Here is a 19086-nt window from a genome sequence, read left to right on the forward strand (position 1 = left end):
CTGCCAGCTAAGGCATGCACCAACCTCTTGGGGTATTTCCTTTCTCCTGGCTGATTGTAAATTCCACCAGGGAACTGGACCTTTCCATCATTAATTATTAAAACCCCTTTCTTACTAACTATATGCTCTTCCACTCTATTTGATATTTATCATTTCTGGTGTCTGTTGTATCCCTTCATTTTTTCTGTAATCTCTTTTGAGTAAATCTACCTTTTGCCAAAGAGAATGGCTATTGTGAATTCTTCACATGACCAAACTCCATTTGGTATACATCATCCACATTAGTAGGAGACAGTATCTCCTAGCAAGGGAGGTGAAGGACCAGGGGCCTACTTTACTCTTTACTGGTCTGACCACATCTAAGAGTATTGTTTTTATTTCTTTGATCATCATTTAGGTTATACACTCCTGAGCTGTGGAGAGTACCCAAAGGTTGATACACGGAAAGATGAAGGGCCTACAGATCATGTCTTTTGAGGATCCACTTAAGGAAAAAGTGATTTTTAGCCTAGGGAAAAAGAAACTTGGGAAGGGGTATCATATCTGGCATGAAGTAGAGCTGGAAGGGCCATGTTTAGAAAAGGGAGTAGATTTGTTCTGCCTGACCCCAGAAGACAGAGCTCAGAGCAATACACATAAATTGTTCAGAAGCAAATTTGATGTAAGGAATTTTTTCCTGACAATTAGAGGATCTCCTAAATAGAAAAGAATACCTCAGGAGATAACTTTTCCTCTCCACTGAGATCTCCAAGCAAAATTTAGTGTTGCTACTTGATGTGGTAGGAAAGGAATCATTGTTTTAAATCTTGAGTTATGCAGATCACATCTGAGGTTCATTCCAACATCCTGAGATTTTGTTTTGAGATATTGAGGGAAGCTAATAAGTAATTAGCATAAGGTGATTATAAATTGCTATTGTTTAAATAGAAATCACCATATTTACTTATTAGGTATTCTTTAGAATTTCAATGGTATTCATACTAAGTAAAAACCCAACCATATCAATCACTTTTGTTACTCAATAAAAACATCTTTTTAAAGATTGCCACTTGATACTTTATTCTCCCTTCCCATCCAAGTGGCATTTCCTAATTTTATATTAATTTTGTCTTTTTTTTTCTCTCAAAAAGTGCTAATTTCATGCTTTCGCCCTACAGCAAAGCTTGTTGCTTAGCAACTGACAAAATAACTAATGGGTCTATAGTTTCCTACGGCTTGAAGGCCTTATTTATTTATTTGTTTGTTTGTTTCTGGGGGTGGGGGGGCGGGAAGTAGGAGAGGAGCACTCTTAAAAGGGAGCAAGACATTTCCTTCACACAGACTGGAAGTGGTTTCCCTTCCTTTTCCTCCGATTTTGGCACTATTTCTGTAGCGGCCTTGTGGGTACAAGTGGGGATTCTGGGCTGGGAGGCAATGCATTGAATGCAGTAACAATCCATTATTTTTTATATGTATTCCTTTCTCATTTTGACACAATTTTTCTTCTTGAATTAGGTTTGCTATATTTTCAGCATTTGTTTCAGACAGTCTCTCCTAGTTAATTAATGATGTATGCTAAAGAAATGATTGCATCAGGATAATAAATTTCAGTAAAATCTCAAGTTTTTTTTTTTTTTTTCTAATTAAAGGAGAAACATTCAAAGGCCTAGGAAATAAACTGCATGGATATTAAATTTAAATGACTGATATCATCTCTCATAGTCACTTTTCAGTTATATGACTAGCAGCACTGCAGTAACAGTCTTCACTAAATGTATCTAGGGCTCCTAAGCTACTGCCACATTGCATTGTCTCATTGGTTAGTACAGACATGAAGTTTATCCATTTATCTAAAGCTAAAGTGGCGCATCCCCCATTCTGGTTTCCTTTACCAACTCTTTTTTTTTTTTTTTTTTTTTTTTTTTTTAACAACACTATTCACATAAAACCTCGAGTCCAATAAGCTAACTTCCAGTTCGTATCCTGTGGTATTGCAGTAAAAAGGTGTGGTCCAGGAAAATGTCATCTCATGTTATAAAGATATTAGCAGAGGTGGAATATGTGCAATGAAATAGACTCAGGGCTTTTTTGCTTAGGAGGAAGCTGAAGTTCAGGGTGTTTGCTTTTGAATTCAGAGCCAGTCAGGCGATGCTAGGGAAAGTTTTTAGCCAGCAATCTTTTACCAAGAAGAAACTCCTAGGCTATCACTTGTGTAATGATTAATTATGCTTTTATTATAGATCTCCAGTAAGAGGTCTGCCTCATGTAAAGAATTTTACAATTAGCTACTGATAAAATTGGAATTGTTAATGGATATAGAGTTGTTTTATACGTCAGTAGTAGAAGGGGGAACATAATACTTCCTTAGAAAATAGAGGGCCTATTAACTATATTTTTTAAGTACTTTTTTTGTGCATTGTTGATGCACAAGTGTTCATATGTCAGATAATTTTTTTTAATCAAGGACATAATGGCAAGTTGAAGGAATGGAAACATCTAAAGACTCACATAATAGACTAAAGAGTTTGGCTGTTATACAAATTACCTGAAGAATTGGAAGGATTATTTGTATCAAGAAGCTTTTATTATTGTGATTCTTTAACAAAACCATCTAAACAATTAATAAAGCAAAAATAATCTTCCAGTCATTTGTACTATATGTTTTATAGTGTATTGTGGCAAAAGCACAAACTTCCACTTTTAAGTGGCTAATTTTAACATTTAAAAGTGGCTCATTCTGATGCTATTATTCCCAAAACACATTTTAAGATGGCAAGTGTTAGAATTATTCCTAAAATACAAATGACATTTGTAAAAATTATCGATGGATTAACTATTAAAGACCAGGCAATTAACAATTCATTTGAGTTTTGGGAAAAACACTGGACTGGGATTGTAGCAATCAGTTAGTACAACTCTCTCATTTTACAGATGGGCAAATTGTGATCTAGAAATGACTTTATTTCTCTGACACTGTAATGTTGGAGAAACTGAGGCAAGATAGAATTTAGAGAGTATTTAATAGTTTATTTAAAAGGGAGAAATTTACTGGGACCAAATGGATCTATGGTTTGGTACCCAGGGCTAAATGAGACTATTGTCTCCAAGAATCCAACAAATAATGTGAGTTCTCGAGGACCTATATCCACATGGCTCAGACTCAGGGGGTAGACTGAATTAGGGGTAGAGTCAGGGTGCTGAGAGTGGGAATGGGACTCTTGACAGGGTGGGGTGAGCCTTCGGAGATTGGATGATATAGGAGATGGGATGACCTAATGGGGGGGGAGGAACTCCGGAGATGGGGAAAGGCATCTTGATAAGATGGTATCTGACATTCTGATAGCTTGGGATGGGGAGAGACATTGTGATATTCTAAAATATAAAATCTTTTATCCTTATCAAATATTCTGATAAAGAGGGAGGGGAGGTTTTGCAGGACAATTATAAATTGAGGCAGAACACTTAGAGAAACTGAGTCAGGACAATAAAAGAGAATTGTGGCATAACAACACTTAATGGAAAAAAACTAATAAAATAATAAATAAACTAATAAATAAAAATGACAAACTTTACTAAGTAATTTTTTAATTAAAAAAAAAAAAAACTGTTAAACTTGGAAGCAGAAGGCAACCGGAGGGCTCAGGGGTGAGAGTACAAAAGCTGATGTCGGGACAAACCAAGTTCAGATTCAGAGCCAAATACTGTATTTATTTGCTCTCTCTGACTCTAGACTTAACTGCTGTCTGCCTCAATTTCCTACTTTATAAAATTCGGTTAATAAGAACATTTAAAGTCTTTTGTGTACCTTAAATCACCATATAAACTTGATTTGCTATTTTTATTATTAGGAATTTATAGCCTTGTAGATAGCTTCCTATCATCTTGGGGTTTATAATCTAATTCTGTCAATAAAGGCACATATAGAACTAACTACGGGAAATAATAATAGTACTTGCCACCCAGGGTTGTTATGAGAATCAAGTGATGTAATATCTATCTGTAAAACACTTTGTGAGTCTTAAAGTGCTATATAAATGCCAGCTGTTAATTATTGCCTTTTTGTTCTCTTTTACCTATACATTGTGGGTAGAGACATATTAATCAACTGAACTTGACATTTATGTGGAAAAAGACACTATAATGATCTTTTTCTTAAAGTTGTCTTTGTCCTTATATTTTATATTATAGATGTGAGATTAGTGCTATATTTTTATTTTCAGCGTTTCTCTATTACTTTTCAATATAAAGTAAAACAATTTTAATAAAGAAATAGAACACATAGATAAATTTTGGAAGCTTGGTAGCCTCTTAAACAGAACCCTAAATCCCCTGTATTAGTAAACCATATCCATTTTAAATTGTCTTTCAAAGTTCATAGGTGATATTTTCGAATTGCACTTGGCTGAAATTTTAAAGGTCACTTTTGTACCTGACAAAAAAATCCTGCTGCTTTGAACAAGATATTTCATTTGGATATTTACTAAAGATAAAAATACATAAAACTGGGGCATTGGAAAACCCAATGACCAGATCCACACAAAGAAAGATTCTACTATCAGGACAAAGCTGTTTCCATGACACGGCCTATAGTAACGAGTGTTTTGTTAATGGTTATAATAAATAAATACTCCTCCACAATAAATGTTATTCTCTGTTTCTTGTCCAAATGGACAAATCATTCTTCATAATAAAAATCAATGATGTGCTGCTTGTTGCAGTCAGGGAAATGTGAAGGAAGAGCTTCTGTTCTCCTTTCTACTAAGTAACATTTAACCTGCAGCTCCACTGACCTTTACCAGTCATCCATGACAGGAATGAAATTTCCAAATCATCCACCAAAACAGAGCAAAGTACAAAAAAAGGATAGAGGCCTTGGGAGGACAAGGGCATGAGGCTGATCTGTGTGTACATGGTACGCCCTCCTTTTCCATGCTGGCTTCTCCTGGTAGAACAATGAGTTTCTTTGTCCCAGCACCTGTAGTCCCCTAAATCCTCTCTTCTCAAGTCCCCCTTTACCTTCAACACTACTGTTCCACTCTTGACAGATTATGACTGGCACAGAGGAGATACTTGAGAAATTGATTTTCTTGCCTCCTATTTTATTAAGTTTACTTGAGGAAAGAGTCTCTTTAATCTTCACTCCAGTGTTTCTTTTCAAAGGTTAACTTCTTTATCTTTGCTCGTTTCTCTATTCTTCTCAATTTCTAAGAATCTCGTCCCAACTATTTATATTTACCCCATTCTTCCCTTCATAGTGTTCACTTTCTTACACTTCATTGAAATAGTAATATATATATATATATATATATATATATATATATATATATATATATATATATATATATAATAGTACTATGTGCTAGGCACTGTGCTAAGTACTTTATAATTATCTCATTTGATCTATACAAGAACCCTGGGAGGGGGGTGCTATTTTGACCTCCATTTTACAGATGAGGAAACTTAGGCTAGTAATACAGCTATTATTGAGGCGGGATTTAAACTCGGGTCTTTCTGACTCCAATCTTAATGCTCATCCATTATGCTGAAAGGGGGTTTGAATCTAATCCAGTCCCTTTAATTTAGAGATAAGAAAAAAGATGCCCCTTTAGAAGAAAGGGATTCTTTAGTCTCAGATAATTAAATAGCAAAGCCTGGATTCCAGCTAGATTGTCTAATTAAAAGGTGGTGGTTATTATTGAGCCCTTTCAGTTATGTCTGATTCTGCAAGACCCCTGGCAAAGGTACTGGAGTGGTTTGCCATTTCCTTCTTCAGCTAACTTTACATATGAGGAAACTGAGAAACAGGGTTAAGTGACTTGTCCAGGGTCACACAGCTAGTTAAGTAAATGTGAACTCAGGAAGATGAGCCTTCCTGATTCCAAGCCCAGTGCTCTGTCTGCTGTGCCACCTAGATGAGAATTAAATTGTAAACTATAGAAGGGCAGGGGTTGTTTTCTTAGTATGTGCTTAATAAAAACTTAAATACATGCTTGATTGATTGTTCTTTCCACCGTAACAAATTGCCACCAAAGTCTTCAGCTTGAGCCTTTCCTAGTCTCTGCCAAACAGTCTGTCCAATTAGGAGTCCTTCTCCTCTATTTCCTTTCTTTGATTCCTTGCCCCTTCTGCTCTCTTTAACTGCAAACTACCATTCATTCATGCATGCATGTAACAAGTCTTTTTTTTAAGTAGCTGCCATGATCCTCCTCTTCCTGTCTTTCCTGTTAGTCATTAATATCATCATTCCCATTTCCCTATATACAGTCAGGCATCAAGTCTTATTTATTATTATTATAAAGGCTCTTCCATAAATCCCTGTCTTTCTATCTGGTAGACAACCTAGTCACATCTCCTGTTTCTTCACCCTTGGGGATGGGATAGGAGTGGAGAAAAGGCAGTGATGATAGAGTGGAAAGATTCAGGATTTGGAGTCAGGGGTCCTGAGTTCAAATCTTGACTGTGCCATCTGTGTAACCTATGCAAAGTCACTGCCCAATATTGTCCCTTCTAGTTCTAAATATATGACCCTGTGGTTGTTATACTTGCTTCTCATCTGATCTCCTTGTCTACATTCTCTTCCCCTTTCCAATCCCTTCTCCTCATTGCTAGCGTCACATTGTTAGCTGACTTCTCTGCATCCCAAATCCTGATTATCTAACAAGATTAAGTGGCTGTTCTGTAACCTGGTATTCAATTAAGTTACTTAGCTTAGACACATCATCTATCCCTGATCTTTCTTTACCACATTATTTCCTACTGTCCTTCAGCTGTAGCCAGAGTACCCTGTTTTCTTCCTTCCTTCCTTCCTTCCTTCCTTCCTTCCTTCCTTCCTTCCTTCCTTCCTTCCTTCCTTCCTTCCTTCCTTCCTCTCTTCCTTCCTTCCCTCCCTCCCTCCTTGCCTCCCTTCCTTCCCTCCTTCCCTCCCTCCCTCCCTCCCTCCTGCCTCCCTCTCTTCCTTCCCTCCCTCCCTCCCTCCCTGCCTCCCTTCCTTCCTTCCCTCCCTCCCTGCCTCCCTTCCTTCCTTCCCTCCCTCCCTCCCTGCCTGCCTGCCTGCCTTCCTCCCTGCCTTCCTTTCTGCCTTCCTCCCTGCCTGCCTGCCTGCCTTCCTCCCTGCCTTCCTTTCTGCCTTCACTCTCTCCCTTCCTCCTTCCCTGATTCCAAACCCAGTGTTCTATCCTCTGTACCCCTTAGCTGGGTACTTGTAAATTAAAAAGTAAACCCCTGGAATCAAGTGTCTGAGTTCACATTTGAATTCAGGTCCTCCTAACTCCCTGGCTTATATTCTCTTAGCTGCCCCTGAGGCTGCACAATTTACTTTACTTTGAGGATTCTTCGTTGATTCTGCTTCTCACCACATTTGGCCCAACCTTCCATGTCACACTGGGCTCCCCCACCTCCAGGAAATATTTCATGACCAGTTTGCCAGCATGATATCTTCTATCTCTAAATCCTTGGTGTAATTTTTAACATTTGTTCCAGTTGTATTTCTCTTGGTCTTATATGACATCACATTATTTAATTTTTCATTTCTGTATATCTTGTCTTGTTAAAGACAGGATCCATAAACTGATGTTCATCATTCCTTCAGAACATTTAGTAGAGGTTATATCCATATTAGAGTGTTTGGCAAATAACATTTCTTGAAATCAAACCTGGATTTTGGAAGTTTTATTTAAAAAAGCATCAACTTCATCTCTCCCTTATTTCTTCATGATGGGGAAGAAATGTTTTTGTTAGGCTTTTCACCAAACCCAGGCACTGCTCTGTGACGCGTGACCATCATCCAGTTATCGTTCTGTTCTTTATCTGTGCCTGTCCTTGCCTCGTCACGCACTGAGTACCCAATGTGAGCCTTTTGCAAGGAACAAATAGCACACTAGTTTTATTGCTAGAAGCTTGTGGTCATGAATGAATTATTTGAAATCATTAGATGGCTAAAGACTGCTTCCTAAATGAAGTTAAGAAGAAAGATGTGTGGGAGGAGTATCTTGTGGTATCCAGGCTTGGAGTAGAATAAGCTGTAGCATTCAGCCATTACCTTAGTCTTTTTAGAAGAGTCTGAATTTATCCCTATTTCTTTTATGACTATTATCAACATTCTTTTTTCAAGTATTAGAATTTACAAGCCCAGTTTCTTATTTATTCTATTGAAATGGTACAGCAAATCCCACTTTCTCCTGCTTCCTTTTTTTTTTAAACAAAAAAGTAAGAAAGTATCATGAAAAGACCACCAGATCTGGAATCAGAGGCTCTGGAATTGAATCTCATCAATACTAATTATTCCCTGTGAGATCTCGGGCAAATCATTTTATGCCTTCTGGGATTCTGTAAAATGAAGGGGTTTGACTTAATAATCTTTACAATACCTTTTATCTTTAAATCTTATGATCCTCTAAACCAGGGCTTCTTCAACTTTTTCCACTTACAACTCCTTTTACCCAAGTAATTTTTATGTGAATCCAGGTATATAGGTATATAAAATAGGAATATAAATGAAATATTTATTGATAACAAATCATAATTTTGCAGTCCCCACATTCAGTTACGAGATCCTATCTGAGTCAAGACCCACAGTTTAAGAAGCTAGGCTCTAAATAATGATACTTAGTTCACATGTAAAAACTGGAAACAGAATTACCATCAATTAATACATAGCATCACTCGAAGCAAAATTTTCATTGTTGGCTGCAGATATTATTATAATAATAGTAACTAGCATTTATATGGCACTTTGCAAATAACACAGTTCATCTTTACAACAATCCCTGGGAAGTATGTGCTGCTATTATCATTTTCATTTTAGAGATAAGGAAACTAAGGTAGACAAAGCTTAAAAGACTTGTCCAGATTCACATAGCTAGTATCTTCCTGATTCCAGGCATTCTATCTCTTGAGCAACCAGACTCCTTCCTTAGACATTGTAAAGTCCCCTGATTTAATTGAACCAAGATCCTGCCTGTAGTACTCTCACACTTTGGTTTGTCACACAAATAATTATGGGGTTTCTCTTTCTTGTACTTTAATGGCCTATCTTTCTGGGGCCATTTCTGTCCCCTGTGTAAATACTGTAAAAAGTTTGCTATTTCTGAGATACTTATATATACATAAATATGTATGTATGAAGAGGGGGATAGGGAGGGAAAGAAGGAGAGAGAAAAGAAAGAGATGGCCTTACACTCAATAAGTACTTAATAAGTACTTGCTGAATTTAATATGACTAGAGAATAATTGCTGAATTATGTAACATACTAATTTATTTTGGAGACTTTGCAGATCATCCTTTTGTTGTTTAAGAGGAGGAGGAAGTAAGTCATTCTTAAGATCTACCTGTAGATAGTATTTTCACCTTTGTTTTTGTTGTTTGCCTGCTTATATTTTTTCCTCTTGATCTGATTTTCTTATACATGATAAATGTGGAATTATGTTTAGAAGACATGTTTAACCAATATTGGATTACTTGCTGTCTAGGGGAGAGAGGGAGAAATTTTTGAAACACAAGGTTTTCCAAGGGTAAATGTTGAAAACTATCTTTGGATGTTTTTGGAAAAATAAAAAGCTATTATTTTTTACCCCTCCAAAAAAAATCTATATGTAGAACTAAACAAAGAAACATCTCACCAGAGTGGAAGGAGGGCCCTGGCTCTAAGATTTCAGAGCCCTTTCTATTGTCTTACATATTTTTGTCCTTCCTTTGTATTTTTTCTCCTTCACATATAACTCTGACAGATCTATGAGAGAGTATGGCAGCATTGTTCACTGATTGGAGCTTGAGACAAGGTGCAGAAGTGGGTTGACACCAAAGGCCAAAATTGATGTTCTTTTTAATGCCCTGAAGTTTGCCTATGTGGATCGATGACAAAATAGCAAAGTTTGTGAAATATTGCTGATTTGGTTTCTATGATTCATGTCTTATTAAATAAAAATCTCTTCTTCATTTTGTGTCTTCATGAACTTTACCAGCTTTAAAGATTGAGAGCAGAAACCTGGGCTGTTTGATTTGCTTAGTAGAGCATAGGGCTAAGAAAAATAGCCCAATGAGAGTGATTTTTCAGACCTCAATCAGCAAGTGTCCCAGAGATCTTGTAGTTACCCTTTGAATGTGAAAACATGAAATGAACAAATTTTAAAAGCATCAGCAACACATCCTTATAGAATATTGTTTTTCTTAATGGGTTTCTTGGTCTGTAGCTTATTTAGCAATTGTTTTATAATCACATATGTTTCAGTTTAATCATTAATATGATTATTATTCATAAAGTAACCCACCTGTTCACTTTCAGGATTCCTAATTTCATCATCATCATCAACTTTTCATTCTCCCTGATTCCATATTTCCATTTAGTTGCCAATTCCTACTATTTCTTCCCGAAATCTCCCCTATTCTCCCCGATATCTCCCCCATTCTCCCCTTCTCTCCACCTGCATAGCTATCATCACCCTTGGATTATTTCAACAAGCTCCTCTCCAGCCACCCAGGCTCAAGTCTTTTTCTATTCTAGTCCACTGGTCATACTGCTCCCCAAGTAATTTTCCTTAAGATTTGACCATATGATTCCTCTGCTCAAGAAATTCCAAGGACTTTCTACTGACTAGATTAGAACTATAAACACTTTTGCTTTTTGGTCCCTACCTATGCTTCCAACCTCATGTACATTATTCCTCTCTCTTACACTCTGTAAACCAGTCAAAATTACCTTTTTTCTCTGTTTTTCACACACAAAACACTCCTCCTCTTTCATGTCTTTGCATGGCCATCCCTCATATCCAGAAGGCACTCCTCCTTTATCTCTAACTCATGGTGTCTTTGGCTTCCTTTAAGAATCAGCTCAGGTTTCAACTAACTTTACATTTGTCTTATATACATTTTTACATGGAATTGTCATCTCCTCCATTAGAAAGGAAGCTAAGGGTGAGGATTTCTTCATTCTTTGAACTTGTATCCTCAGTACTCAGCACTGTGCCTGACACATGGCATGCACTTAATACAAACCTCTTGATTGATTGATGAGAGCTGCCCTTCATGAGCCACGGATTATTGGTTACTTTGGACTGTTGCTCTTCACGTCTTAATATGATAGATATTTCTATACAGAAAGCTCCAGGTCCCACTTAAGGGAAGGGAATAATATAGAGACCATTAGACCTTACATGGCTTACTCTCATTTGTTGGTTTAAAGCAATAAAGTAGACAAACTGCTATAATGCCCCACAAGAGGTTGATCCACCTACTTCCTCCTTGTCCTTCCAGCTTTCTTTTAAGTCCTTTTAAAAGGGAACCATTCCCTTTAATTTTTCCCTCTTTTAATTACATCCTATCTATCCTATAAAAAGCTTTCTCTGTGTATAGTTGTTTATATGTTTTCTCATTGGATTGTAAGTTCCTTGAGGACAGAGACTGTCTTTTCCCTCTTTTTTTGTATCCTCAGATCTTTTCATTGTACCTGATGCTTAGTAGGTCCCTGATTGCTTCCCTCATTGCAATCAATCAGTAAACACACAGTAATCTATAAAGCAATATGGAGGAGTCTACTCTTTTCATTATTAGTATTGAATCAGAATGTACAGAGGGACACTAAAAATAGGTAAATAGAATCATTGTCTTTCTTCTGCAGGTCAGAGGATTCCTTAAAACAGGACAACTTCCTTGGAGGAGTAGTAGAAAGAAAAAAAAAAACAATTATGCAGATAGTTTGAGAGTATACCTCTGACAATGAATTGCTATAGCAATGCCAAGATCCAAAAATTTTTAACATGCAGAGCGATTGACATAAAAATTTTAGAAGAAACTTTGAAGACCTCTTCTTGCCTAGGGTGAATAACATTAAACTGGCATTTCAGGAAAACTTAAGTTCTTGGATTTTTTGGCAGTAAAACCATTCCCAATAGAGTTCTGTTTGGGATCTGTTAAATAAGTAGTATCTGGAAGCAGTACAATAAATATATAATTTAGCAGTATCTGTAGCACATCCTCAAAAAGTCTACTTCCAGGAATGATATTTGTTAGTTTACTATTGTCCTGATCACCTCATATCATCCTCTTTTTGTCCTATCTCATGGTGTAGTAAATTTGGCTAGGATGTTTGTGTGTGTGTGTGTGAATTTCCAAAGGAAACTCATTTAGCTGTTTTCCAAATGGCTGTTGCAGTATTCCTTTTTCCATCCACCATATGTTTTTGAAGCTGCATTATTACAGGAAGCAAGTCATTATTCTCTCCCTCCTGCCCCCCTTTCCAAAACAACGATAGATTGTTTTAAAAAAAATCCCAGATTATTAGTACTGGTACAAATCTTAGAAATCATTTAATCCCATTCCCCTCATTGTACAGATAAATAAAATGAATTCTAGAGAAGTCCAGGAATTAGCCAATACATTGCTGGTAGCAGATGTATATAGCAATTGTCTCAATGATGACTAAATGAATAGGGTCACTTGCCTTAGATCATAAGGCTACTTAATGACAGAGATGCCCAAACTTCAAGTTTCCCGTTTCAGAAAAAGATTCCAGTAAGGATTTGAGCTCCTTGAGAGCAGAGATAGTTTTAGCACAGTGCCTGGCACATAGGAGGCTCTTTTTTTTTTTTTTTTTTTTAATTTAATAGCCTTTTATTTACAGGTTATATGTATGAGTAACTTTACAGCATTAACAATTGCCAAATCTCTTGTTCCAATTTTTCACCTCTTACCCCCCCCCCCCCATCCCCTCCCCCAGATGGCAGGATGACCCGTAGATGTTAAATATATTAAAATATAAATTAGATACACAATAAGTATACATGACCAAACTGTTATTTTGCTATACAAAAAGAATCAGACTCTGAAATATTGTACAATTAGCCTGTGAAGGAAATCAGAAATGCAGGTGGGCATAAATATAGGGATTGGGAGTTCAATGTAATGGTTTTTAGTCATCACCCAGAGTTCTTTCTCTGGGCGTAGCTGGCTCAGTTCATTACTGCTACATAGGAGGCTCTTAATAAATGTTTGTACACTAGATTGCATATGATTGTACTCAGATCACCTTTTTAATGGATCTTTTATTCCCAACTATCTGTGGCTGTCTTTTGGAATGGACTGCCTAGGAATGTTTTAAGGTTGTCTGCAGTTTTAACACTAAACATCTTTTGCATAGTGTTCTTTCCTGTAAAAATTTGGGAATTATTTAGCTACATCTGAAAGGGAATACTCTTTCTTCCTTTTGGAGTTGGACAGTGAGTCATTCAATTAGAAACTGCAAAAGGGGACTGTGGGCATTGAGGAAAATTAGAGTTTACTCTTCCTTCAGAACTTGGTGAATGTAGATAAATGTGAAGATGAAAGCCCATCACTGTCTGTGTCAGTTTGATTGCTTTATTATTATGGTATTAAAACCAGAATAGGAAAACTCATTTTGAAAGAGTATTTACTAGAAACACAACTTTTTGCAGAATTTAAAATAGCCTTTTCTGCAAAAGAGAATAGCTTCATACTTCTCTTTTATCCCTAACCTCTGAAAATTGAGTAGATGGGAACATTTTCAAAATACCACTAACATGATAAAAACCTAGTTAACAGCACACCTAAACAGCAGGAGGAGACTGGGAACTTTATAAAACATCTTATGTCATTTCTGTGGATATATTAAAAGACCTCTAACATGAGAACTCTTCAGATATAATCCTAGTCAGACTTTGCCTAATTAAGTACAATTTCTATTAAGACAGCAAATCAGTACTTGGAATATTTAAATTCCAAATAATTTTTATGGCATTGCAGATATGCCGTTTATTTGAGCTTTGGAGTGTTAATGGAAAATATAAATCTCTGTAATTTTTTAATAAAGTATATATTTTTAAAATATTGTGATTAATATGATAATTTTAAATGCATTTTAAATGAGGCAGGAAAAAGAATACATTGGATTTGAAATGGAATGACCCACCTTCTGAGTTCATCTTCACTGCTTACTCCTAAGTAATCATACTCTCATTTAACATCTCTTGTCTATAAAATGAGGGAGCTTTAACTTGATGATTTTTAAAGATACTTTCCAAGGCTAAAATCTTATGATTTTAGGAATAAATAAAATGCAGTGAATCACCTAGACTTCTCTGTATTGTTCTTCCCCTCCATCCCTTCTGTTGACTAGGTGTAGTGATCTCATTAGTAGGGAATAATAATGTTTATTGTCACACTGTACACTGGCTCCCTAGGTGCCTTTGTGACTGTTCAAAGGCAGTTATAATTCTTGTTTGCCACTGGGTGGCTGACAGCAGAGAGTGAGGAATTATGGGAAGCCACTCTCTTACCTTCAACAACAGGTGTCTGTACCTCATTCATACATCACAGGGTACTTTGGGCAGCTCTAAGTCTCAATAGCAGAGCAGAAAACGAAAGCCTGGAAAGATTTCTTTTCCCTCCAGTGCAAAAGGTGCTGCTAGATACAGCTGAAGCCTTCGGATGCTAGTGAGTGCACCAGGAAGTGCCTGGTATCTTTTAAAGCACTTCTGAAAAGATCCAGGAACATTTTAAAAGCCTACCAGGTACGAACTGTTTGAATTCCTCGTAAAATGCCTTGTTTGCTTAATTGTCAGCTTTTTTTTTTTTTTTTTTTAAACGTTAGTGTTAAAGAATATAAATATCCTGGGGCAAGGGGGAGAATCTTTAAAAGAGAAATAGTCACCGAAGTCGCAATGCTGCGGTTCAGGAAAATTTCAAATGAAAATGTTAACTTGCCTTAGCAAGAGTTAAATAGAGTTGGCAGCTGTTTTAATCTTGAGGATTTCACCTCAAGTGTTGCATTTTTGTTCTAATAAGCCTATTAAAACGCTTTTCTGTTTCCTAGCAATAAGGTGTCTTTTTTCCCCCCTTCCTCTTTAAGGGGAAGGTTTGTTTGGTTTTTAATCCAGAATGCTCCAGCTGTTGCTTAGATCTTTTCACATGCAAATTTAACATGGTGCTATTTAAATAACCATGTTCTTGTTGAGAGATAGACCAGGAAAATGGGGGGGGGGGGGGGAAGGAGGAGGGAAAGAGGAGGACGCCTTGGGGCTTATCCTGTTTTTGTTCTGGAAAGCAAACCTGTGACGGGCTGGGCTGTATCTTTGCTGCTGGTCTTTTGGAGAGAAATTTCCATATGACCTATAGTCCTCTGGTTTGGGGACTCCCTTCATTCTCAGATTTGAAGGAATATACTTCCAACAGAGCTAGTTCTCCAGCTTTACTTTAGGATAGGGTTTTTATAATGGGATTCTTTCTAAGAAAGGCTACATCTTATCAAGTTTTATGATCACTTTAAATACGGGCTTTGAAGGTATTTCCTCTGCTTTTTGTTTTTCTCTTCATTTCATCCTTCCTCCATAGAGTAGCATATTGGTGGTATTTTCTGTGAGGTCATTTAAATAACTTTTAAAATATCAATGTTTAAGAGCTTTCAGAATTCATCTCCCACCCTCTTTGCTTTCATTGGAGGTATTTCCGGAAGTTCTGTGCTTTCCACAGCTGAACCTTTTCCGTGTGTCTGGCTGAAGCAATAACCAACCATGGCTGTCTTCTCACTTTTGTGATTAAATCTACCCTTGAAAATCAGTGACAAAGAAAATTAAACTTGTGGGAGGAAATTTATGTTGTTTTTCTTTTGTATAAAATAAAATGCAGGGAGTCTTCTCTCCAAGAGTGGTTTGTTTTGATTAGAAATGCTTGCCTTTCTCTAAGCAAATACTTTATAATTTTTAAAGCAGAAACTTTACTTTTTGGTAACAACAGAAAAGATCAAGAGCTCTGTTGAAAGATTTTGGATGTTACTTTTTTTTTCCCCTTCTTCCCTTAGAGAGCTGAAGATTGGGGTGTGGTTATTGTTGTTCTCTATATATCATTTTGCTTTTTTGCAACTTTTTAAAAACAAAAATACTATTAGAGAAAATTGTTTTCTTTGCTCCTGCAGTGTGGAAGATGTTTTTAAAATTTGTACATCTTTTAAAAACTATGCTATTTAAAAAAAACTAAAAGTTGTCATCCCATCCTTTCCTTTGAACGTGCAGAATTCACAAGAAGTATTTAAGAAAATCTTAAACTCCCCCTCAAGAAGAAGCACCTTCATATAGAGACATACTCGACAAAGATGGACTGTTAAGAAGAATTTTGTTTTGGTTGAAATTTTCATCGTTCTACCAAGAACTGAAAAACTTTTGTTAAGTTACCTTTTTCTTGGTGGGCGTTCAGTTTCTAATGTTAACTAAGAGAATTTTTTTTTTTTCCTGAGGTTTGAGGAAAAATTTTAGAAACTGAATTTTCCCAAGTTCTGAGTTGAGAATTCAAGAAGAATTTATAGCATTCACTTCCTACAGAGATAACAGCAACCTCCCTTATTCTTCCCACCAGGGGTGAACTGCAAGACAAGGCTTTGGTATCTTTTTTTTTTTTTTTTTGGTTTGTGACACTCCACCCACTGTATCTTCTTCAGGTGGGTGTGTTCTTTGGCACTGAGCTTGCAGCAAGATTTTTCTTTGGATAGTGAACCTGGTCTGGCTCTGGTGCAGTTGCTGCTGCTGCTGTTAGAAAGCCAGCTGGCAAGATGATGGAAGAAATCTCCATAATGGTTGCCTACGATGCTCATGTTTTTAGCCAGCTGTATGATGAAGACTTCCTTACAAGTCTTGTGGCAATCAGCAAACCCAAAACTATGGTAGGTAATACTTCTTGGAACTAATGCAGAGATAGATATTATTATCCATGTCTAATAGACTAGTCACCCCCTACTGCAGCCAAGTTTTAGTTTACTAGGTTGAAAATAAGAGTATTGTTTGTGAGTTCAAGTACAGAAAACAGTGGGAATCTACATTTTTTCATTGGTTTGTGCACACTATATACTATTGTAAGACATTTAGAATAGTACAGGATAGCTATGTTAAATTTTAGGTAAATTGTTTAAGAAGTGCTAATAATGAAAGAATTTTCAATTGTAAAACTATTTGGTTCAAAGTACCTGCCATATATATATATATATATATATATATATATATACACACACACACACATGTAAATAGATATGTTTACATAAGTGTAGTTATATATGTGTACAATTACACAAACACAGAAATGTATATGTTTGTGTCTGTGCATATGTATATGTGTCTATTTGTATTCATTCACATAGATGATTCTTCATGCACAAGTATATACATATATAAGCATATTGTATGTATACACATACAAGTGGTACAGTTATTTATGTAATTATTTCTGCCTTTTTGCAAAGGCCCTTTTCCATAAATGGGCAAGAACACAGATACCCCAATTGTATATTCAATTACATAACTAAATCAGATAATTTTCAGATTCTAGAAATAGGTACTTGTCTTGGAAATGATTGTGAAAATATTCTGTGGTATACTTTTGTTTGGGATTTTGTGTTTGTGAAATATTTCAACCATTTTCTAAAGAGCGAAGTAAAAAGGGTTTTTTGTTTATAATTCTTGTCTTCCTGAGCTGCCAGTAGAAAAAGGAAATGTTTGTATTTAGTCATTAGTGCTCCAAGAAAGTCACTCTTATAGCAGGTGATGATCCCCCCCAAAATTATGCTAACTTTCAGAGGTATTGTGAATATATTGAAATTTAATATAAGGGACAATCAGTGAGAAATACTGTCCTATAACAATCTCAAGAGTGTGCCAAGTATATAAACTATTTTCTTGACAGTCGTTTGATTCTACCAAGATTCATCTCTAAAGGGATCTGATATTTTAGAACAGTTGTTTATTCACATAGATAAATTGGACCTTTTGTCTACTATTTATATTTATAACACAGTTTTAAAAAAATCTTTCTTTTCCTTTGGATCGCTTTGCCATGCGAAACACTAATATCTAATTTAAACCAATCCTGTTGGGTAGATAGGCTGAGGGGCTCTTACTTTATAGAGGAAGGAAGAATGTTAGTTGAAGTGGCATGTCCAAGGTGACATAAAAAATCTGGGCATACCTGAGACTTGAATGAACATCTGACCCAGTCTGGTGCTGTCATAACTGTGTGATGCTGCCCCAGTATCATGAAACAATATATACAAATAATGCATATATCTATAGCCAGTGATTATAACCATTCACATATCATATATCCCTTTACATTTTATAAATCTCTGTGCTCGAAAGAATCTTGTGAGGCAGATCATATCTTATTATGCCCATTTCACAGACAAGGAAACTGAGGCTCAGAAGTGACTTGCCCAAGAAGGTCACGTGGCTAGTAGGTAGTTGTGATTCAATCCCATATGGTGTTAGTACCTTTATCTAAAATTTATTGCAAGAATCATTGAAGTATGTGGCCGAGGTGAAAACACACTTTGGCTAATAACTTCAAATCATTTTTTAAAAAAATCAGAAGTGATTGTAAATACCCAATTTGAGTTTTATCTTTTCTCCTTGTCCCCGAATCTCCTCTTAAAAAGCTGGCATCCTTCTAGTGAAGTAATGAAGTAACTTCATTGTGTACTTGTGTTTGCTTTTGAGGGGATGGGAGCGGGGTCAAATTTCTTGACTCTATAATCTAAAAAGAGAGTCTTTATAATGGTTACATTGTTGTGAAGGAACAATGATTCTGAACGTCATTTGGGCAGTTATTTAATCATTCACATGTGCTATATGCACACATATAATCCATATGTATTTTTTTTTCCAAGAAATGAGTAACCTAATAAGATGCCTCCCAGTAAACACCTTTCTCCTTTTGGGCTCTACAAGCCATTGACAGGAGGATTAGCTTTGTTGTAAACACAGTGTCTTCAGGTATTTCTTCTGTGTCTGAAGGCAAAAATGGCCCTGCAGATTTTGGCCAGCCGCCTGGCAATAGATGTTACTGCTCTGTAAATACGTTTATCACACTTTATAATAATAAAGGTATGGTGGTTAGTGGTTTACATTGTATCCTCTTGGTTTCCATTGTGTTGGCTCTGTGAGATAGTTACTTTTTTTTTTTTTTTTTTTTTAACTAGTTGAGAAATTACAGAGTGCTGAGCTTCCTCTTGGGCAGTTTTCTTTTGAAACATTGGTTTGGTGCAGCTATAAAAGCTGTAAGAGAATATTTGCCATCTCCTTTTGATTCAGTATTGATTCCTCTTTTATGTGTGGTAGAAG

General features: G+C 36.3%; 1 protein-coding gene across 11 annotated transcripts in view; it reads left to right on the plus strand.

Moving 5' to 3' along the window:
* RABGAP1L (RAB GTPase activating protein 1 like) overlaps positions 1 to 19086 on the plus strand; it is a 697071-nt gene that overhangs the window by 565978 nt on the left and 112007 nt on the right. The window contains exons 1-2 of one of the 11 annotated variants that reach the window (XM_031968370.1): positions 14199 to 14499; positions 15997 to 16640. The exons of 7 other annotated variants lie outside the window; for them this stretch is intronic. In XM_031968370.1, the coding sequence (XP_031824230.1) occupies positions 16530 to 16640 (111 nt within the window). In that variant the 5' untranslated portion in view covers positions 14199 to 14499; positions 15997 to 16529. Of the gene's footprint in view, positions 1 to 14198; positions 14500 to 15908; positions 16641 to 19086 lie in introns of those variants that run through there. 3 more of the 11 variants (XM_031968372.1, XM_031968375.1, XM_012547676.3) reach the window with 3 other exon arrangements.

Source organism: Sarcophilus harrisii, chromosome 4 (genome assembly GCF_902635505.1).
Source record: "Sarcophilus harrisii chromosome 4, mSarHar1.11, whole genome shotgun sequence".
NCBI lineage: Eukaryota > Metazoa > Chordata > Mammalia > Dasyuromorphia > Dasyuridae > Sarcophilus > Sarcophilus harrisii.